At 47.5% G+C, this 24123-nt stretch overlaps 1 protein-coding gene across 1 annotated transcript; it reads left to right on the forward strand.

The window, feature by feature from the left end:
- Positions 1 to 885: 885 nt before the first annotated feature.
- On the forward strand, positions 886 to 4901 carry LOC119291273 (aspartic proteinase NANA, chloroplast-like). Its single transcript, XM_037570007.1, has 2 exons — positions 886 to 1703; positions 3929 to 4901. Exons 1-2 carry the CDS (start codon positions 907 to 909, stop codon positions 4758 to 4760), a joined length of 1629 nt encoding a protein of 542 aa, XP_037425904.1. The 5' UTR covers positions 886 to 906; the 3' UTR covers positions 4761 to 4901.
- Positions 4902 to 24123: the final 19222 nt, after the last annotated feature.

A 24123-nucleotide genomic window follows, 5' to 3' on the forward strand; every position in this document is an offset into this window, starting at 1 on the left:
AACTGGATCCGGTCTTCGTTCATCTACGTCTGTGTGTCTGCAAGTTGGATCCTTCCGGTCTATGCTTCTCTTCATCGGCGGCGGTTGCTGTTTTGGTGCGCTGGTCCTATGGGGCCTTAACACGACGACCTCCCGACTGTCTACTACAACAATGTTTGCCCGGCTCCGATGAGGGAGGGGCGATGACGGCGGCGCGTCTTCGGCTCGCTCCAGTGCTTGTAGTCGTCGCTAGGTGGTCTATGGACCTGGATGTAAATTTTACTTCTAGTGTTCTTTGTACTACCTTGATAGTTGATTAATAGATCAAAAGTTTTCTCGTAAAAAAAAAGAAATGGACCAAATTAATTGCACAGATAATTAGCAAGTACTATCTAAGTTATAATGAAATTAATGACTTGATATCAAAATTAATTCGGCGCTCGGTTTTGAAATTGCTTTCCAGTAATGACTACGTGCAAACGGCGACGACCTACGGATTCTTCTTTTAGAGATTTGCTTGCCCTCTTGAGCCTCTACAGTAATGATTTACTTGATTACTTACTTACAATCAAGCAAACACTAATTTACTTGATATACTTGTTACATAGAACCATACTATTTTCTCTTGATTTTCTCGTGTTGCCTAATTTGCAAGCATTGGAAGTTGATTTTCTTCTGAAATCACAGAACCATACTACTTCTTTCGTCTCATAATATAAGACGTTTTTTAACACTAGTATTTGCTTGATTACCCTAATTAAGTGACATAATGTAACATTTATGTGCAAATTACCCTAATTAAGCACATAGCATTATTTTGGCAAGTCATGTCCGGTTGCCTAATTCGCAGACACTGTCCTCTGAGGCTCTCACTGACACACCGCTCGTGGGTACATGATTAACGGGTCGAGCCGAATCGGGCAAGAAATGATTCTCGACCCGCAATCGCAGCGATCGCCAACGAAGCAAGCACCCAGCGCAATCAACCGCGTTATATCCGTCCATGTCTGGAGAGCGCAGGCGACTTTTATAAAAGCCGCCTCCCCTCGCCGTTGCCGGACACTGCCAAAAAGCAGGGGCCGCCAAGCTCCGCTCCGCTCGCCATTGTCGTCCGGTGAAGCTGCCAAGGAGGAAGAAGCAATGGCCCGTTGTGGGGTCGCCGTTCTCGTGCTGATCCTGCTGGCCTGTGTCGCTGCGGCGGCCGCTGGCGGTAGGGATCACCACCACCGGCGGGGCAGCAGGGCGTCGGCGCGGCTGCAGCTGGTGCCCGCCGCCCCGGGCGCGTCGCTGGCCGAGCGCGCGCGGGACGACCGGCACCGGCACGCCTACATCTCCCGGAGGCTGGCGTCGTCGGCGTCGTCTAGCCGGCGGCGCGCGGCCGAGACGTCGACGGCCCCGGGGCCGGAGGCGTCGGCGTTCGCGATGCCGCTGACGTCGGGCGCGTACACGGGCACGGGGCAGTACTTCGTGAAGTTCCGCGTGGGCACCCCCGCGCAGCCCTTCGTGCTCGTCGCCGACACCGGCAGCGACCTCACCTGGGTCAAGTGCCGCGGCGCGTCCTCGCCGTCGGCTGCGTCCCCGTCGGGCTCGCCGCGCGTGTTCCGGCCCGCCGACTCCAAGTCGTGGGCGCCCTTCCCGTGCTCCTCCGACACGTGCAAGTCCTACGTCCCCTTCTCCCTCGCCAACTGCTCCGCCGGCACCGCCCCCTGCGCCTACGACTACAGGTCAGTACCACCACCATTGCCAAGTTGTCGCTTCTCCATTCTAGCTCGCTCTGGATCGTGCGACACGGTGGTTCGGTTCGGGGTGGCGCGGCAGCAGGTGCGCAGTAAGTGCGCGCCGTGGCCGGCCTAGTGGCCTGGGTGCGTGCTGGGTGGGTGTGGCGCGCGGGCAGGGGCCATAAAGTTGCCGCGGCCGTGGTGACTGTGGCCGCCTCGCCGTAGCAGAGCAGGGCGTGGCATTCATTCACTCACGAAGCCCCGAGCTTCGCCTGCCTGCTTCGGCTTTTGCGGCGTTCGTTACGGCCATTGATTGCGCGCGCCCGCGTAGGTGGATGAGCGATCATGAGCATGTCCGAACGAGGTACGAATCAGAGCCCGTCGCGCCGATCGGCCCCCGTCCGACCCGCTCGCTCTTCACTCCGCATTCACTGGGTTTCCACCAACTCCACTGTGGAGTCCAGCAGTATCTATGTATAGAGTATACATTTTTCCTGCCAATTTTTCTACTATCTGGTTTCGATCGTGATGATGCACAGTCTCCAAGCTCGGACAGGGGGATTGAGGCGGTCTCCCTATTTAATCGTTGGCGTCAGACGGCCGCGTCACCTTGTCGCGCGCGCCAGATTTGGACGCACGCCGCGTGGGTGTGCGCGCTCTGGGCTTGCTCCGCTGGTGGCACGCCGCGCGCACGTTGCCGTCTAGGCTAGGCGGCGGCGCGCGCATGCGGCCAGCGACGATGCGCTGTCGTCGTTGCTATAAAAAACGGAGCAGCTTGGCAATGGTAGATGGCGCCCAACGGTGGGTCGGGCTGGCCGGGGCGACCGAGGAACGCGCCATGTGCGGCTGCGCGTACGTACGTACGTACGCGTATGATTAAAATTCAGAGAAACGCACGCAGTGTTTGCTTGCTCTGTCCTGAACTACTCCTGTTGCTGGCAACTCTGTCTTTTGCCAAGACTGTTGATTTGTTCTCCCTGTCGTTCATACTTAGCACAGCTTGCTCCTTCGTAGTACAGTGCTAACCGCAGTCGTGAAACTCATGACACTATTACCACAAGCGGTAGCACCCTCAGGTTGACCAGCAGACTGCGTCTGAACCTTTGCCACGTTCGGCCGCAAGCTTTTGGCCAACATGTCGATCCATCTGTCACCGATCGCTTTAGCACCTGCTTTACAGTTAACGGCTAGGTTTTCAGAAAAGGCGATTAGGAAATGTACCATTCCGCAGCTCGTTTATTGGGCATGTACGTGCGATGCAAGTTGGGATCGACGCGCGCGCAGTATCTGAATCTTGCCATGTTCGCCCTTATCCAGCCCAGCATATGATCTGTCACCGATCTCGATATTCAGCACCTGCTTTGCAGGCAATTAACTCAAGTAGGTCCGATGCGCTGCTGTACTAATCCTACTAAAAAATGATTAGCTAGACAAATGTACTCTGTCCTTTTTCTTTTCGAGACCGGAGGGGAAGAATCCCTCGGTTTACTTTTATAGAAGAATTAGGTGAGTACGCGCTGGTATTGCGAGCACGGAGGCTCGAACCCAGGCGGGCAGGCATGCATCAGCCCATGCCTACCATCCCGGCTATGCCGTGGTTCTCAATCAAGGGGCAATGGGGGTGCCACTGCGTAGCTCGTTCGGTCTGCCAGCTAGCTTGATGAGGCTGATTGACATTCATATTGGTGCGTCACTGTTCTTTGCCGAAAACAGACTGGGTCACCTGGCTACAAAACTGTGTTGAGCTACGCTGGATTATTATGCCCTCCCTCCACTGTACTTAGGTCCACCTCTAGGAACAATGCTCCCTCCTTTTGCTTTACAGTTCATGAACAAGACGTGTGATCTTTTCAAATGATGATTCCGTTATGGAGCATATGGAAGATGAGTAGTAGTAGTATCTTGCAAGCTGGCTCTGTCTGTTGTTTACCTTGTGCATGCTGCCTTACGAAAAGACACGGTCCCCATGGCACACCACCATCACTTTGTAGTAGTAACTTGCAAGTAGGATTTCATCAGATGAACACATTAGGCCCAGGATCACCAACAGACACCGTGCGCGCTCTAGCTGGAGTGGGTCAACTCGGCTCCATCATAATGCGTTGCAAATTTTCTTCCCGGCTGCGCTGTGTTCTGCTACCCTGTCAGAATCTCTGGCTGCATGTGCCATCCCAACCGCTATCCCACCCAACTGATGATCCTAACGACCTGATCGTGCGTGTGGCTGGCAGGTACAAGGACAACTCGTCGGCCCGCGGCGTGGTGGGCACGGACGCGGCCACCGTCGCGCTGTCCGGCTCCAGCGGCGGCGGCGCGGACAGGAAGGCCAAGCTGCAGCAGGTGGTGCTGGGCTGCACCACCTCCTACGACGGCCAGAGCTTCCAGGCCTCCGACGGCGTGCTCAGCCTCGGCAACAGCAACATCTCCTTCGCCGCCCGCGCCGCCGCGCGCTTCGGCGGCCGCTTCTCCTACTGCCTCGTCGACCACCTCGCCCCGCGCAACACCTCCAGCTACCTCACCTTCGGCCCCGACGCCAACGGCGCCGCTTCATCGTCGAGGACGCCGCTGCTGCTCGACGCCCAGGTGGCCCCGTTCTACGCCGTCACGGTCGACGCCGTCTCCGTCGCCGGGGAGGCCCTCGACATCCCCGCCGAGGTGTGGGACGTCAAAAAGAGCGGCGGCGCCATCCTCGACTCCGGCACCAGCCTGACCATCCTCGCCACCCCGGCGTACAAGGCCGTCGTGGCCGCGCTGAGCAAGCAGCTCGCGGGAGTGCCGCGGGTGACCATGGACCCGTTCGAGTACTGCTACAACTGGACGGCCACGAGCACGCCGCCGGCCGTCCCGAAGCTGGAGGTGCGGTTCGCCGGGTCGGCGCGGCTCCAGCCGCCGACCAAGAGCTACGTCATCGACGCGGCGCCCGGCGTCAAGTGCATCGGGCTGCAGGAGGGCGTGTGGCCCGGGGTGTCCGTCATCGGCAACATCCTGCAGCAGGAGCACCTCTGGGAGTTCGACCTCGCCAACCGCTGGCTTAGGTTTAAGGAGAGCCGTTGTGCACAGTAATTAATTGTTAGGCAGCAAAGTAGTCATTTCTTCTGATTCCGTTCTCGTTCTTTCCCGTAAGGGTCTCGCTGATTCTGTAAGGCTCTTTCATAAGCAAGTGTTAATGAAAATGGGATGAAGATATCTGAAGTTGAAACAGGATAATGCAAGTTTCTGACACGGATCTTTTACAAAGATTCACTAAAATACGTAAAAGGCTATCTAAGAGCATCTTTAACGGCCGCACAAAAGTCTTGCACCCAATAAAAATTATAGCGCGTCAGTGTAACACTTTTAATGCGTCTGGACCAACATTACTTTAGTAGACGCTTAAAAACACGTGTCCAAAAAGCAAACAGTGTAAATTGTGAAGCACGCGTAACCCGGAACCCAAAATATGCTGCGCGTGATAGTGTTTTTCAGCGCACGCCAAAAAACTTTTAGCGCTACAGCATCTACTGGAGCTGCTCAGCGCCAAAAAAATAAAATTTTAGTGCGTGAAGCTCTTTGTGGGCGCCTATTGGAGATGCTCTAATGGTCATTCTACCCTTGTTTGATTCTGAAGGTTGAGTATTACTATATTATGCTACCGTATCATAATAAATAATATGACACTACAATGTCTTATACATGAGATTTTCTAAGATATTCCCTCAGTCCCATAATATAAAAGATTTTTTGACACTTCTCATAATATAAGAGCGCTTTCCACAATATTATATTATAGTGTCAAAAAAACTCTCATATTATGGGAAGAAGGGAGTACTAATTTATGTATACTATGGATATAATAATACTAGCATATGATACTTCCACTGCGACCAGCCTTAGTTATACAAATCCCATAAAGAATAAACACTAAAGAACCATTGATTCATGTGATGGGTTAAGATATTTAAATTGATCAATGTAATTTACTCGCATAGAGTTGCTAGCTAGCTATAACCTGAAGTCCCTTGGTGATTAGTGACTACACACTCTGGATCTTAGTTGGCACTTGGTAGGTGCCTAGTACAGACTACAGACAGAGCAAAAAGTAGAGACCAGAGACAATATTACCTTTGTGGAATATATGTGACCTAAGATCCAAGAGAAAGCAGACAAAGACAACTCCATACGTATATGAATATCTTATCATGATACATTATGGTACTCAAGTACAGTATGTACAATCAGCCGGCGAGATTGTTCGCTTGGCTGTATTCTTTCAGAGTCCCACACCAAATGCAGCATGTGCAAGCTCGGGAGTGGAAATGACGACTCCTCCACCTGCAATGTGGGCTTCGACATTGAAGCACGCATAAAAGTTGGCCATCCGTCAAGAATGGACAACTACATGCTCATTAGTTAGTTAGGGCATATCTAACGCCGACCCTTAAACTGTCTGCATCCGTTCGGACCGTCGAGAAATCCAACCCCGAACTGTATCGATCCGCATAGCGGTCCGGACGTGTTTTCTTTCGCAAATCGGAATCAAACATGGAGAGGGTTTTGCGGGAGTCCGGACACATGAAACGTCACTCTCTGACCCCCACCCCCCTCCCGCCCCACACGAAAGGAAGACGGAGCCCGCGATTTTATAGCAACTCATAGTTTCTACGCCAAAATCCTCCACTCCCTTTTTTCTTCCTCCGCCGCTCTTCGTCCAATTCCCGCTCTTTTCTTCCACCCTCTCTTTCCTTCCGCCGACGACGCATGGAATCGCGGAGAACCTGCCGAAGATGGAGGTGGCGAAGGTGCCGAAGGATTCGAGCATCACACTCGCACGAAAGATCGGCTCGGCTACGCGGCAAACTCGGTGTGTCAAAGCAAAGGCCGCAAAGGAGGAGAAGCTCAAGAACAGGGTGCTCGCAGGCTGTTCGCTATAATGCCTAGAGCGGGGAGCCGACGTACGACGACAACGACAGGCAGATGCTCGACATCATCTACGACGAAGGCGAAAGAGGAGGAGGTGGCTATGAGGACGGGTAGGTGGAAGACTCGGATCCCATCCAATCCGGCAATTACCACCAGCAGCAGTCCAACACCCAGACGGCCACGCAGCAGTCTCATCGTCGTCTGCATAAGGTCGCCACCGACATCATCAACAACAACATCGCACCAGCAACAGCTACGACTACCAATGAACATGTGTTCGTGTCTTCTATTTGTAGTTGATGTTACATGTACGATGCTACTGTGCATTGCATGCGGTTGTTGCATACTAATTACTGTTAAGGCCAAGGTCGCGCGCTCGAGGACGACCAAGCGATACAGGTCGAGGGCTCCGACCATGCCTTCGAGAACAACAGTATAGGACAAACAGTCATACATCATCACTCTTTAAATATTGTTTCACCTCGTAGCAACGCATGGATATTTTAGCTAGTTCGTCTTCAAGATGCAAGATTTGATTGATTGAGTTGGTACGGGCACCATATATGCCCGCGGCGCCGATTTCAGCAGAGATACGCGAGTATAGAGCGACGCACCTTTGGCCGATGATTCCAAACCCGATCAGGGCGAACAGCTCCGATTCTGGCCGGTAAACACATACGCCGGTGCATCTACACCGAACCAGCACATTTCCACGTGCGCCCCTGATTACGCGCCAGTGATTGATTTTTGTTGCCATATGCGCGCGAACATTGATCTGTTGAACCTGCTAATCATACGGTCACACGTACCATAACAAAATCGCCCAACTATCGCCTATGATAGCAATGCGCGCATTGCACACGAACTGGCCCTGCTGCTCGCCACGTACGTGGCAGCTCGATGGCACACCAGTTTCCTTGTGCTGATGCATGCATTGCAGAGACTAGCTACGGTAATACTTCTTCCGTCCGCGAATAAGTATATATCTAGCTTTTGTCTTAAGTTAAACTTTTAAAATTTTGATCAACATTTTAGGAAAAAGCGGTAGCATTTATGACACTAAATTAGTATCGCTAGATTCGTTTTGAAATGTAGTTTCATAATATACCAATTATTGCTACTACACTTTTTAATAAAGTCGATTAAAATTTTAGAATTTTAACTTAGGACAACACTTATTCGCGGATGGAAGAAGTACTCCCTCTGGTCCTTTTTAGTTCGCATATAAGATTTGACTGAAGTCAAGCCTTATAAAGTTTGACCAACTTTGTAAAAAAAAATGCCAACATTCACAATCTAAATCAATACCACTAGATGTGTCATGATTTAAAGTTTTATATTATATAACTTTAGCATGGCAGATGTTGATATTTTTTCATATAAATACAGTCAAACTTTATGAAGTTTGACTTTAGAGAATTTTTATATGTAGAGTAAAAAGAACCGGAGGGAGTATATAACAGATGGCCGGCGTGTCACATCATCGGATGACACGTCTGCATACTCCGTTATTTTCACTGCATCAGTCATTGGCCGGTTTGGCTTGGCCCCACAAATCATGTCGGCCGTAACGGGGCCGTACACGTAACAGTTGCTTCCTCACACACACATACAGGAGAAAAAGGGAAACTGAAATGTAGTAACTCGTTAATGGTCGTCGCTTTCACCTGCCCCCGTTGACAAACACATGCAATTAACCATGCACACGTCAAGTGGACGGCGAGCGTGCACCAATCTGCCAAATCGCGCGCTAACCACAACACGGCCACGTTGTCACACAGGTGTTAGATTACGTGGGGCATGCACGCATGGTACTCCCCCGTTCCTAAATATTTGTCTTTCTAGGCATTTCAACAAATGACTACATATGGAGCAAAATGAATGAATCTATACTCTAAAATATATCTACATACATTCGTATATAATAGTCATTTGAAATGTGTAAAGAAACAAATATTTAGGAACGAAGCAAGTACAAGTTAGTACCAAGATGATGCAACCATAATTTTTAACTTGTTACGGCAGCTGGTAGCTATGTGTTCTAAAATATCAGTAGGTGTGTGTGCAGTACGTGATCGGTGGACAAAACTCACAAAAGGGTAGGCGAATACGGCCAGCTAGACGGCGAGCAACTTATTGTTACCGCACGCTAGATTAGGTGGTGTTTGGTTATTTAGTCCTAAAACTTTTTTTAGTTCCAACTAAAAAGTTTCTAATCCCTAAAAGTTTCTCATTGTTTGTTTTTAGAGACTAAAAAGTCACTAGTCTCTTCCTAGAGATTATTAAATAACCATGTTATCCTTAGTATATAGAAAAATAACAATCAAACAACACAATAAGATGGCGGGCCAATGGGTACATGGAGAGACATTGTTGAAAAAGTCCTAAAAAGATTCTCCTTGAGAGTCTTCTTCATTTAGTACAAATACCTAGTTTAATTCTTAAAAAATCTCTTTCGTTTGGTAAAAAAGTTTTAAGAGGGACTTTTTCTAGTCCTTATAAAAAAAGTCCATAAAAACAAACGCACTTAGCTGTGTTGAGTTGAGCCCACCGAGTCCGGGTCGAATCGATCCGTCACGCTGTGTGATCGGGTGATTGAACTGCACCCGCTTCGTTTTGAGAGGTTTTTTTCGGGTAAAGAGGGCTTTGGAGTGGGAGACGACGGTCACACACATACATGGCGGGCGGTCCGAAACTCCGAATGCCCGCGAACATTCTTTAATTTATATATCCAGTCTGCAGGATTTTAAAAAAGAGAAGACGGTGTGAATCGATGAGGTACCTTGTTGGGATTGTTGGGATGACCTCGGTTTGAACATTTTTTTTAATAAAGTACAGACACAATACATATGCGCATATACTCATCCTTATGAATACATACATGTATACCTTATCCTATGAGCATCTTTGAGAGACTGAGACGGCACATCATCTTAAGATTTACGAAGTCATCATAAGAGCATCTACAACCGGATCCCTCATGTCCATCTCAAATGTCCGGGCAGGCCATCTGGTCAGTGACCTGTCACAAAAATGCGACCCAATCAGACCCTTCATATCCGCCTCAAATGCCCGGACTGATCGATACCCTTCATATCCATCTCAAATATGAGGACGATATGAGGGCTCGTGGACATGCCCGGACGCACCCGGTCGGTCCACCACATATGACGCGACCCCATCCAGACCACATTTTCTCTTTCTTTATTCATTTTTTCTTTCTCTTTTTTTCCATCAATCACGCGCAAGTGACCAGATATATGAGAAGTGTGGTTGCGCGGACGAAAAAGTAGGGGCTCAAAACGGGCACGTCCCGGTCACTGACCGGGCGCGTCCGCGGGCATTTGAGGGATCGAATTAGGGGTGTGTGGCTGAAGATGCTCTAAGCGCCTCGTTGTTGACGGGAATCTCCTCCTACTGAAAACGTATCGCCGAAAATTCCGAAATAAATACAGAAATAATCCGAGCACCAAGACTTAAACCATGGTGGGCTGAGTATATCATTGTCCCTCTAACTATCCAACCACATGTTGATTCACCTCGGTTTGAGTATTTAGAGTCTGTGCATTGGGGATGAGCTGGCAGCGTCCCGTCGAATCGATCCATCCCGCCGCGTGATCGGGTGGTCGAACTGCACATAGTGTCCCAGGTGCATTTGTCATTACTACCGATCGGGTCCGGGTTCTTGTTACTCGTGGCCATGGACACAATCATATATGGTCCGGTCAAAATATCTACACTTTCTTTCCACGAACCTGAATGCAGGGATGCTACCGCGGACCGCCGTGCACAGGTGCGCACTGGTGCAGTGGGCGCGCTCGTGCACTTGCAGACCCACGATCACACTCTTGCTGCTCGATCGGTCGTGGTGGCCGGCAGCACCGAGGCCACAGCTGTGCCGATTTCTGATGGCATACGGCCAGGCTTGATAGACTCGGTTTATTTCACCGCAGATGACAGAGCCGCCAACGACGAGCATCCACGGACATGAGGAAATTATTGTAAGACAGAGCTCTGCTTACCTGTTAGTACTGCACAATCTATATAGATTTTCCCCAACAGATTGCATGCCTGTCTGGCCGGGGGCCCGTGTATGCATTTTGCCCCATGCTTTTTGGTACGTCCCTCGCTGCATGCGATCATCGTCTGTCTGGCTAAGATGATGATGATGACTCTTTCATCATTGGCTCAGTCCTATGCATCGACCGCCATAATTCGTCATAGGTGTCCCCGTTCCATGCGGCGCCAGTCATGAGCGTAGCGTCGATGCCATGCCATGCTGGAATGAATTGCAACTGCCGAATCTGCTTTGTTCTACCCCGTGGACTGTACTGTACGTGTTCACCGTGCGACTGAACCGATCGAATGGAACACTGTGCCTAGCTAGCAGTCGTAGCTCTTAGCCTCTTATAACTAGATAACTAGATCATCTACAACCGGGTTCCCTAAACCCTCTTATGCTGGACGGACGGTCCGGTCAGTATCTGTTCACATAATCTTGATCAAAATGGGCTCTTCGTATTGGTTCTGTATAAATTTGGGTCGAGGAGGCTATGATCGTCCTCATGGCCCTCCGTCGCTCCCAGAAGGAGTGCACCCGACCGAGGTCGGATTCGATCCGATGATAATCCATTGCATCGGTGCAATTGACTCTGGGCTCCGCTAGAGCTGGAGGCTCGAGATCCGTCTTCCATCCCATCATCGATGCAGAAGTGTATGAGTGTTACCGGGGCCGGCATGCCTACCGTGAGATGCCAAAGGAGCAGGAGGACGAGGCACGTCTCGTTGCCGACACAGCGGATGCAGCGTCGCCCGCTGCCTTGGAAGAGGAAGCCGTCTGTGCCCGCATCCTCCATAAGCGGCAGAGGGGAACACGCGTGCCCTCGTCCGAGTGCAAAACCTTGCGGTCCCTGCCATGGCCATGGACAGTCCCCACCCCCTGAAGAGGAGAAGAAGGACAGTGACTGGTCGGACAACTCCGGCGATGAACATATCCGACTTGATTTATTTTGCGTCTCCGAGCGCTACTTCCTCAACAAAGACGCCAATGATGTTGGCAAGGGCATGTGTGGATGATATTTTGTACATAGCATACTATGTAGAATATGTCATTTTTCGTAGACTCATGTCATGTATTGATGTAGTAGCCGGACGCTTTGTGCGGGATTTTTATGATACACCTGATTATACGAATTTCAGGTTTGCTAAATGAGATACGGGTTGTGGGAATGAAAAATTGGGGACTGTCCGCGGGCGCGGTTGGGGGGCGGATTACCTATAGGTGCGTTCAAGAACATTTGAGGGGCAGGATTAGCCCATGAATCTACGCACGTTTGAGGGACGAGATTAGTGGCTATAGATACTTTTACTGTTCATAGTTATGCCTACCTATGTTAGACACGTTCTCCTACATATTGTCTTGTCTCCGTAGGCCTGCATAACGATCGAACGAAGCTGTACCGCAGTTTGCGAAATTAGTCAGGTAGCAGGTCTTATCCCTAGCTGCACTTTCATGCATATATATATATGCACTTCGCTACAAGTTCCGGAAAGGGCAACGCCACGTACGTACGGTTGGCAAGCTGGAGATGACTCAAATGAGATAGTGGATTGGAACTTGGAAGGGACGCACATGGCGCATGATGAACAGAGGATGAGAAGTAGTAGGAGCGGGCCACTAGCTGGATGGATTATATGTCTTCATCTTTTCCAGCGAATCATCCATTGACTGCAGCGCAGACCGGCCACACCGCCACATGTTTGGTACCTACAGTGTCGACCCTAGAATAAAAGGGATATGGTCGCGACTTACAAAGGTCACGAGACCTCGAGTCACAAACTTATTAGCTGGCGAATCCCATGAAGAATATCTATTTATTATGATTTACGTACGGAGTTAAGTTAATGATTCCTTGGTTAGAGTCAGAAGTATCTTTGCCTGAAGGATGTACACGCTCTGGGTGGTTGTTTTTTTCTTTTCATTTTTGACATTACACACTATGGAATCTGGTTCTTAGTTGTCACTTATAATTGGTAGGTGAATAGTACAGAAGTACATGCTGAGTAAAGCAGAGACACAATCTTATCTTTGTGGAATATATCACCTAATTAAGAGCATCTACACCCGGGTCTCTTATACCCGTCTCAAACACCCGGTTAGTGATCAGTCACAAAAATTCGACTCAACCGGACCTCTTAAACGGGCCTCAAACGTCCGAATTGACCGGCACCCCTCATATCCTAGCCCAAATATAGGGCGGATATGGGGCGGCCCGGGTACAACCAAGCGCATCCGCCTGACAGGTCCGGCCCATCATAGACCCCATCAAAAAAACCCAATACAGGTGGCGAGCTCAAACCCTAGCTCACTCTCTCCCTCTCTCGCTCTGTCCGTCCACTCCTCTCCCACTCCGGTTCTGATCCCATCCACCACCATGAGCAGCTTCGGCAGTGACTCTGGCTCGGAGCTCGACTACGAGGAGGAGATGGCCCTCTGCGTTGCAATGGAGCGGTCCAAAGTAGAGACCGCCGACAGCTCCGGATCTGGAGCGTCGTCGCACCTCCCGCGCAGGCGCAGCACGGGCGTCAGAGCTGGACCCTCCCGCCCACGCGTAGCGACTCCCGATCAGCACAGTCAGCGCCGACCCCGCGCCGTCTCCTTCCCCCGTCGGCCTCTCCTCCATGCGGCCAACGCTGGGTGCTTGTGCCCGTGCCTCCGTCCCGCACGCGCACTCCGGGGTCGGAGGCGCGCACCGTGCGCCGTGAGAGGCAGCGGGCACGGGAGAGGAAGGCGGCGGTGCAGTCCGCATGCCGCCGCCATGGAACAGAGCCGGACGCCGACGAGGACGCGCGTCTCCTCGCCTGGGTGTACTGCCGCTCCCTCACGACGGCGGGGACGGACGGCAGGACAGGGCGGTCCATTGGATGAAGGGGCTGATCGTCCTCACCGACTCTGACTCTGACGGCGGCGACAGCTGCACCTCATCGTCCGACGACCAAAACCCTCCACCAGCCGCGAACGCCTACAGCTGCGCCGACGACCGGAAAGGCAAAGACCCGGCGAGGAAGTGGTGATTCCGGCCTCCCTCCTCCTCAATGTTTATATCGTTTTAGTTGTAGAAGTTTATGAACTTGTCCGTGGACGAACTGTGATTTTTTTGGATGTGGTGAAGTATGTTTTTGTCAGCCGATCTTGTGTTCCGTTATAGCTTAATTTTGTTGTCCGCCGTCTAATTACGTAGGATAGATCAACATGTACATGGGTAGTATGGATATAAGACGCCGGATATGAGATACGCAGATATAGAACGACAAATACGAGAGGTGCCCGGTCAGTGTCCACGGACGTTTGCGATGCCCGATTTTGCCAAGTCCAACTGTAGATGCTCTAAGATCCAATAAAAATCACGCAACGAGTTCATATATCCATGTACACAGAAGTACCGAGGATTATTCTAACTCTGAGACACTATGAACATGACAGTAGTCGATAGATATTAGAAGTACGACGGCCGGTGAGACTGTTGGCTTGGTTGTGTTCTTTCAGAGCTCCAAACCAGGTGCAGCACATGCAGACCCTGAAGTGGAAACGGCCACTGCTCCACCTGCGATGGGGGCTTCGACATTGAATCTATAGTTCATCCCCACTACGTATCATATTTCTCTACACATGCAGCCTATCCACATCAGCATCCATTCCTATGCTGCCACGTCAGCACTAATCTTGCTCCCGCACGGTTTTCCGTAGCTCTCTTTTTTCATGGCAGCGCCGCCTCTGCTTCCCAATCGCTAGCCCTCCCGGCCTCCTCCCTTCATCTTCTCTAGAGTCCATTAAATCGGGTAGTGTTGAAATCACGGAAGTGGAAAGGATCCAGCTCTATATTTACATGGGGGCATCGATCGATAACATCAGAGCCAACAAGATGAGACGTCGAGGTCGAGATTCAAGTCAAGAATCAGACAGACGGTGGAAGCGGAGCGACGGCTCCCCGGCGCGGCGGCCTCCTTCCTCGGCGGTCGTGGTTCAGGTAAAGGTTCATACATGCGGCAGAGGTGGAGCGACGGCTCTCCGGCATGGCGGCCTCCTCGGCGGTCGTGGTTCAGGTAAAGGGTCGGACCGGCGGTAGACACAGAGCGATGGCTCGCCGACGAGGCGGCTTTCTTGGTGGTCGTGCTCCAGCCGTTGGCGTTGCTGCTCGCAGCCGTGGCCTCTTAATCCCACCGGCCGGTCAACCACGTCAGTTCACAACCGGCTGCTGCCTGCTTCTGATGGATGCTTACCATTTCCTGCACATTTGACGCGCGCTTAACTCAAGCATGCATCCATCCTCTTATTCTCCTTTGATGCAGGGCTCCGCGGCGCTCTGTCCCACGTACTACCATCACCATCCACAGATTCACCTAATCGACTAGAGTGCACTGCAACAAGCAGTAGCATCAGCCGATGGAATTCTTGGCTTGGTCAAAAGGAGGAGAGCTGCTGCCTTTAGATACTTTTTTGGGACAACTACATCATGATACGTTGCGATGTGAAGAGACACTAGCAGTCAAGAGCCAAGGGCATATGTACAGTTGTACACCCAAGAAATCCAAGATACCAGTTAACACTTCCAAGTTTCAGATTTGTTATTGACCTGATATTTGCTCTAACAGGATGCATCACTCATGTTAACTAAGTTTCTTTGTGATATAGTACGATGCTACCACCCACTAGAGGTAACTCTTGCTGCACCATTTTGTTGGTATGATTGCCTTAATTTGCAGACTGTATTGGCCATCGCTAAATGAGAGATCTGAAGAATTACCCTACAAAAAAGGCACAATTCTCTTTTGATTGCCATCGCTAGATAAGAGATCTGAAGAAATTACCCTACAAAAAATGCACAATTCTCTTTTGATCGTATGACGTCCATGATCTGTTTTGTGTTTTCAACACATCTTCTATTTTTGTAATTACTGATGTGTTCTGAACTTATTTCTAAATAATCAAAATATCTTTGTGTTTGCAGGTTACTTTTGTCTGGGTTACAGGGGGGAAAAGTTTTTGTCCGGATTAGTACTCTTCCAATCTTGCTCTCGGCGTCATCAACTCTTCTTACACACCATTCCTTTTCCACTTTTCAAGTGTCACCGTTTTATTCCTATTAATATAGAAGATTGTTTGTTGTCTTTGCCAGATGAAATAATCAGTGAGCTATGATGCGAGCAACTAAGAATCATTACCACCTTCCAAGAAAATCATTAATGCCTATTTGATTTGTGGTCTATTTATTTGTTCTTTGTGGGCGAGAAGTTTCTGATGCACGAATGGGAATGAAACCACTAATGTTCATATGTTTTTGAAAGGAAATGTTATGTATATTGTTCAATCTCATGAAATAGTTATATTTTAGATGAGAGATGACAAGGTTATCAAGAATATTTCATTTGCGGATTTGCCTAATATACCTATTTTTCTTGCTACAGTTCCCGCAACAACGTGCGGGGTATCATCTAGTTGTGCATAAGAGTTGGTCGTCCAGTCCACCATCAATGCAACTGTTAAAAATCTCTAGCAGATTCCTGTTTGAAAGTTCAAAATCTCCTCCATGTCTTAAAAAGTGAAATTTCTCACATATCAGAGTCCCTAAAATTTGATCTCTTTAAAATTCATTCGAAATACATATTTAGACTACTTTATTTCATAATTAAACAATTGTACTACGTTAACATGATGTAGCACACTAGAACGGCCCATTCCCATCCTGATTAACATCAAATCTAGCATACTAGAACGGCTCATTGCCTAGTACCCCCTTTGTAAAGAAATACAAGACATTTTATATCGGAAATTCAGAAAAAGCGAGTGAGTAGCGCTTCTATTAAACTCCTAGTCAATGCTCTTAGCGCCAGGTAACAAAAACAGCGCCCGCGCTTCCCCTCGGGTGGGCTGTCCCAGCTGCGCGAGCGAGTAGCTTGCTCGCTCGTTCTTAAAAAAAACATGTCACTCGCTCGTCCAAAAAAAAACCCTATCACTCGCTCATGAAAAGCACCAACAATCGCTCGTCAGAAAAGTTCGTGAAATCAAAAAAGTTCATGTATTAAAAAATCATGAATTCAAAAAACTTCATGGATTAAAAAAATGTTCACCGATTTCAAAAGAATATATTGGTTTTGATATTTTTTTGCCAAATTTAAAAAAATACATGAATTTCAAAAAAAATCACCAATTTGGAAACAAATCATGAATTTGAAAAAAGCTCACGAATTAGGAAAAAGTTTTCGAATTTAAAGAAAACTTCTTCAATTTTTTTTAAAAAATTCATGGATTGAAAAATATTTCACGGTAAAGAAAAGGAATTTGGGAAAAGTTGACCAGTTTTGAAACAAAGTTCACGGATTTAAAAAAATGTTCACCAGTATGAAAAAATGTTCACAAATTTGGAAAAAGGTTCATCGATTTTGTAAGAAAAACGTTCACGAAATTGGAAATGGTTAATGGATTTGAAAATAAAAGTTCATGGATTAGAAAATAGGTCATGGGTTTTGGTAAAATATCATTAATTTGGAAAATGTTCATAGTTTCTAAAGAATCTCAAATTTGAAAAAAGATTTGCGGATTCGCAAAAAGTACACTAATTTGAAAAAATATGTGTTTTTAAAAAGGTTCATGAATATGAAAAAAGTTTATGTGTTCTGAAAAGAAGTTCACGAACATGAAGAAAGTTTTCAAAATTTTAAAAAGTTTGCTCACATAAAAAACGAAAAAAAGAAAAAAAATGAAATATAACAAAGGAGAAGTAGTAGTCGTAGCAGCAGCAGATGAAATACCAATTCTAAAGAGAACTGAATAAATTAATAGTACTAAAGAAATATTCCGAATCCCCCCCCTCCGCCCTCAAAAAATAAAAATAAAAAATAGTCCAATCTGATGATCTACCAAAAAGCATCATCCGTCTAGTATTTCTTGAACGAAGTCGTCAATTACATCTTCATAATATGTTCACCAACCAATTCGACTGCATCACAAAAGACGAAAGAACAAAATTAATAAACATGCGCACATGCACACAAACAATGGAAATGATAAAATTACATAATGATTTGATATAATATCTACCAAGATGAGTTGATAAGAAAAACATAATTATTCAATATTGTGTATACGTCGTAACATAATTATCCATCAGAAAAAATAGTCTAAATTATTAAAAAAGCTGGGATTTCTAAATTAGTAAATTAAGCAGGCCGTGCACCCAAAGAAAGACGGAGCGCGCTAGAGGGGCGTGCAATTGCCTGCAAGCCTAGTGTGTTGTTGTCACAATGAGGAAATAGCTTACCCGCATTAAGGCAAAAAAAAAAGAATGAGGAAATAGTTTTTTAAAAAAGAAGGAAATAGCTGCGGCCTGTCGTACTTACGAGAGGCCCGTATACGTGCAGCAAGCCCATGAGGCCCATTGGGGAGGGAGCGCGCGGTCGAAACCTGACTGTTGGGAAGGGAACGGGACGCTTCTCACGCCCACGCTTCAATTAGGAAAGTGTGATATCCAAAATAAAAATAAAAATAAAAATAGGAAAGTGTGCAGCCTCTCTCTCACCTGACCCGGACCACCTCGTCTCCGGTCCGGATCTCCGGCTCACCGCCGCCACCCGTCTCCCTCCCCTTCAGATCGCCGCCGGCCCCTGCCCCTCCCCTCCCCTAACAGATCAAGCCGCCGCCGCCACCCCATTGCCACCTCCCCCACCCACGCGGCCACCACCGTCAATCCCGACACGCGCCGCTGCCACCCCTCCTGTCGACGCGCGCTGCATCTCTCCTCTCTTCGCGGCGGGAGATTGGATCATATGCCCCAGTTTACTTGGGCATTTGATAATTTGCCCCACTTTACATAGGATTAGATGATTTGCCCTGCTTTTCTTTTCTCTTTAGATAATATGCCTTTTTTATTTACTGTAATCATTTTGACTTTTTATCCCTATTTTCACGACATGAAATGACTCTACTGCCCCTGTGGCAAATTTGCAATTCTTTCCTTTCTTCTCTCCCTATGTTGCTATACCCAACCAAACAAACAGATCAAGAAATCATAGATTGATTCTGTTATTAGTTTTTATCTCCATGTCCGCGCCCAGCAGAGAGGCGGATGCACCGCCAGCCACCAAGCCATCAACTCCAGCGCCTCCAGCGCCTCCCGGACAGGGAGGGCTCACACAGGCCGGCGGCGAGGTGATTCCTCAAACTACCGGTCGGGCAGACGACTCCTGCATCCATGGATCATCACGAGATGCTGCAGATTGGTTAGTATCTAATCAAACCACACCCTCCTCTCCCATGGCTGTTGCGGCGAGCACTAACACCTTGAGGATCATGATCCTAGATCCCACTTCCCAGTACAACACAAGCAGACCACGCATTTCACAACATCATCAGTCACGTACATCTAATCCTATTGAACTCGCTTCATGGTGTACATATGTGCGCCTGTACATGGATCCTGGCTTTGATTAACCTAGGATCCCATTTCCCATGGTTATTGCAGCTAGCACAACACTTCTCTGGCGTTAATGAACCTGTACAGAAAGTAGAGTAAACTAAGATGAAGCATGAAAAAACAAACCTTCAGATCTAGCATAGTTTTGTTATTTGATAAAATGTTATCTAACTAATTGGATGATGCCCTTATGTTAAAATGTTTATTTGTTCTCCAAGTAGGCCAACGGTGGTTGCAAGAAATGATATACATGTATCAACAATGGAAGGAGGCATTGATTGGTCCCAGATTGAGATAACACCAATGAATGATGACGAAATTGATGTTCCTATAACAGAGGAGAACATGTGCACGGTTCTTGGCATCAATGACGAACCTGAGCATTGGAAAATTGTATCTGAAGCAGCTATGAAAGCCTCCATTGCACATGTTGATGCATGTGTGGCTGATATTGATGAGGATTTACTTGCTGATGCGGCTCTTCCTGTGCCTGACCATATGCCTGAAGAGAATCACTTCTGGTATGATAAGGAACATCCTGTGATAGAGGAAGGATCTTTGTTTCGTTCAATGAAAGAGTTCAGGATGCTCATGAGAACATTTGCTATTAGAGGTAAGTTTGACATCAAGATCAAGGATAGTGACACTACTAGATTTTTGGGTCACTGTAAAGGGAATGGATGTCCTTGGAGAATAACTGCTAGGACAATAGAAGATGGAAAAACAGTCAGGGTACAAACTTATCCAACATGAATCATTTTTTATGTTGAAACCATTTTACTTGTAACTGATGGTTGGTGTTATGTTTTGTGCAGGTTAACAAGATAGTAAAGCCTCATAAGTGTTCATCAACCGTTGCAGTGATTACAAGCATGGCAGACCAAGCATGGGTGGCAGAAAAGGCAATGGGGTATCTTCAAACTGAACCAAATATTGGTGCCAGGGAGCTCCAAAAAAAGCTACAAGCCGAGTACAAATGTACTATTGGGTATCATACTGTTAACAAGGGAAAAGAAAGGGCCAAGAATAGTTTTATGGACCTGGGGAAAAAGCTTTCAGTCTTTATTGAACTTCAAAGCTGAGATTGATAAAAGATCTCCTGGTAGCATTGTCGAGGTTGATGTCAAGAGGGAAGGAGGTGAACTGCATTTCCGCAGATTTTTTATGGCACTTAAGCCGTGCATTGATGGCTTCTTGGCTGGTTGTAGACCATATGTCAGTATAGACTCCACATTTTTGACTGGAAAGTGGAATGGTCAATTAGCAACATGTACAGCACTAGATGGGCAAAATTGGATGTTTCCTTTAGCATTTGGTTTCTTTGGTACAGAGACCGAGGATAACTGGATTTGGTTTATGCAACAACTGCATAGGGCAATAGGACATCTTCAAACTCTAGCTGTTTGTACTGATGCATGCAAAGGGTTAGAGAATGCAGTTAAAATTGTGTTTCCCCAAGCTGAGCAAAGAGAATGCTTTAGGCATCTGATGGCAAACTTAAAAAAATTCCATGGAGATGTTCTTAGTTGCATGTGGCCAGCAGCCAAGGCTTACCGTCTGGAAACATTTAACTATCATATGGGCAAGATATTTGAAGCTGAACCTGCAGTGAGTGCCTACTTGTGTACCTATCATAACTTAAAGTGGATGAGATGTGACTTCAACACAGAAATCAAATGTGATTACATTCACAATAATCTGGCCGAGTGCTTCAATAGTTGGATCAAAGGAACAAAGGAGCTGCCCATGGATGAGCTAGCCGATACAATAAGAGAGAACATTATGATACTTGTTTATAGAAGGAGAAGAATTGGGGAAATGCTCCAGGGAAAGATGTTGCCTGCCATCATTCAACAAATAAATAATAGAACTAGGCAACTTGACCATTTGGTTGTTGAAAGATCAACCGGAGAAAGTTGTGAGGTCAAGGACACTAGCAAGAATAATCTTAGGCATGTTGTGAAGATAGGCAGCCATGAGTGCACTTGCCTAGAATGGCAACACACTGGAAAGCCCTGTGAGCATGCACTTGCATTCCTTATAGAGACAACAGATGTAAACTTTGAACCATATGTACATGAGTACTACTCCGTGAGTAGGTTCCGGGCTGCCTATGCTGGAGAGATTGAACCAATCACAGACAAGTCTCAATGGCCTCATGTTAATCTAGATATTGAGATGGTGCCACCGGTTTTAAAGAGCTCTGTTGGGAGACGGAGGAAGCAGAGAATCAGAAGTTGCCTTGAAGACGGTGGTCGTGGTGGCAGCAAACAGAAGAAGAAAGATGGTAATGGCAAAAAAACAAATGACCAACAAGGAGGTGACAAAGAGAAGGAAAAAGAAAAGAAGAGATTTGGCAGCAAAAATAGGTGCAAAGAATGTGGGATATTGGGGCACAGGAAAGCAACTTGCAAACAAAATGAAGCTAAAGAGAAGTAACCCATGCACTAGTATCTCATCTATATTAGTATCAAATTAGTACTATTATACCATCTGTAACATCGGTGTGATTGAACCTTCTAGTGACGTGTCTACTCACGAGCTCGCTCCAGCTGTTGTTGCGACACCTACACACACAACAACAATCATACTACCTCCCAGCCTTCATAACAGCCCTGGGCCTATCACAAGGAGGTAACAATTATATTTCTCATATGCACATTTGATTCCTACTTTTATAACATTGGTGTGTAAACATGTAGGAGGCTTGCTATGGCCATAGCTGGAGACGATGCATCACAACCATCTGGGACAACTATTAATTCTGTAGCATTACCTACCTCTCACTTCCCTTCAAGCTCTACGACGCGCAAGAAAAAATTGACCCCAAAAAGGAAGAAGCTCCAATTTTAGTGCATTAAATTTCTATTTTAAATTCTGAGAGATGTTCACATCTGTCAGTTTCAAAGATATGGAGTCGGAAGAATTATTATTTTGCTTGATGTAAACTCGGATTAATTTGTCATGTCATTTGAACCGAGCAACCTTTTTGTGACATTACTTTGTGATTTCGGTGTGATATATTCTGCCAATTCCATGTGCTAAGTGAACATATGTTGTCACTTTATTTTTAAAATCTATGAAATTGTTATATGCTGCCAAATTCCAACAAGTGCATATGCGAGGATGCACAACATATATACAGACCCCCGACCTGTGACTAGAGGAGATCCAGCAAGAGATGAACTCAAAACCATTTGTGATTTAGTTAGAAAGTACTCTTCAGCATCTACGCATTTTTTAGTGTGTGATACAATTTAAGTCTCAAGCATCTGGAGGAGATCACTCAGCGAAGTATTTTAAACAACCTACCCAGCTTGATGACTGAAGAAGGACCAGCAACTGCTAGGGTATTTATTAGTACTATATATAAACACTGTAGTCCAGCCATGGCTATTACCGGCGAAGCAACGAACTCACACACAAAAAATCTGTAAATCCATCAATCACTTAAAAAGTTAGCTTTTATCAGCAACGAGGGCGCCATCCGCAGCTCCGAGTTGCAGCCGGTGCCCTGGGACCCGCCGGTCCGCCGAGCTGCAACTGGAGTCGCCGAGCTGCCTACATCCAGCGGGAATCGCCGTGGCGGGCCGCCGACCTGCAGCCGGAGCAAGACGCCGCGGGCCGTCGACCTGCAGTGGCAGCCACCGCGCTGGGCCGAGGATCTGCAGTGGGAGCCGCCGCCGCGGGGTGCCGAGCTGCAGCGGGAGCCACCGCTCCGGGCCGAGGAGCTGCACCGGGAGCCGCCACGCTGAGCTGCTGCTGCCGGGGGCCAAGGTGCCGTTGTCGGCATCCACCAGTAGGTTGGGGGAAGAAGAACAGAGTAGAGGCGTTGAACTGGGGAAAAGGTGAGCTGGTCGATGGAACTCACACACAGCAGAGAAGATAAGAAGAAGAATTGCAAATTTGCCACAGGGGCAGTAGAGTCATTTTGCATCGTGAAAATAGGGATAAAAAGTTAAAAATGATTACAGTAAATAGGGCATATTATCTAAAGAGAAAAGAAAAGCAGGGCAAATCATCTAATCCTATGTAAAGTGGGGCAAATTATCAAATGCCCAAGTAAACTGGGGCATATGATCCAATCTCCCTCCTCCGCGGCCTGCAATCCATCCTTTCCCTCTTGCAGAGGGAGTTGAAAGGCGGAGGGCGGAATGGACCAGGAGCAGGCGTCTGTCGGTTCTTTCCCCTCCGGCGCCTCCCTCCGGTGGCCCCGATGCTCCTTCAACTCCGGCAGCAATAGGTGATGGTTCCTCTCCTCTCCTTTGCTCTCTCAACACCTCTTTCTCTCCCATGCTCTGCTTCTTCGTGCCCACGGCCATCGAGCCATCGGCCTGTGTTGGGGATCTGATGGGCGTCCTCCTGTCAGATGTGTCAGTTTGCTAACCTACTTGGGAAGATCATGCTAGTTCCTCAACCATCCTGCTTGCTGTTTGCTAGCGATAATGCATTGTTTTGTTTTGCCTGGTGAAATTTCGTGCAGGAATTTGTGTCAACATTGAATGAACAATGCAAGATGTATACAACTCCTGTCAGATGTGTCAATTTGCTATTTGTTGTGTTCTGAGTCTATAGTGTTAGATGACACCCTGGACATGTACATTTGCATGATCACCAGTACATATTTTGGGTCATGTCTTATGACCAACTTCAAATAGGCCAATCTTCTGATTTTTTTAGCTTGACACTGCCTGTAGCATTCTGATTGTTGGTAACTTAGATACCAAAGGAACACCTCACCTGATCGGTCAGCTAATTCTCTTCTACTAAGACATGAAATTAATTCATCGACCCTTTCTTAGGCCCTTTACAATGTAAGTAGCATGAAGTTTCCTGTAAAACAATGATGCCATATCTGCGCCAATGCATATTAGTTAGATGTTAGAATAGTTGAGAATCAAAACTGTCAAGGAACGTTGAATAGCCTGATAAGAAGTATTTTTAGGCAGGAAGTCAGCCACTTCATTATTATCATTTTCTTGTGTGGTTTTCCCAATTAAATAGAACTCAACCTAAGATAATAGCACTCCGATACGCATGCTAACCGATCAGAACTC

Source organism: Triticum dicoccoides, chromosome 1A (genome assembly GCF_002162155.2).
Source record: "Triticum dicoccoides isolate Atlit2015 ecotype Zavitan chromosome 1A, WEW_v2.0, whole genome shotgun sequence".
In the NCBI taxonomy this organism is placed as follows: domain Eukaryota; kingdom Viridiplantae; phylum Streptophyta; class Magnoliopsida; order Poales; family Poaceae; genus Triticum; species Triticum dicoccoides.

Bases quoted from the DNA above. Each gene is read 5' to 3' on its own strand.
- LOC119291273 (XM_037570007.1), top strand. From the start codon at position 907: ATGATTCTCGACCCGCAATCGCAGCGATCGCCAACGAAGCAAGCACCC. The intron at 1,704-3,928 runs GTCAGTACCACC...TGTGGCTGGCAG, and splicing joins CCCTGCGCCTACGACTACAG to GTACAAGGACAACTCGTCGG.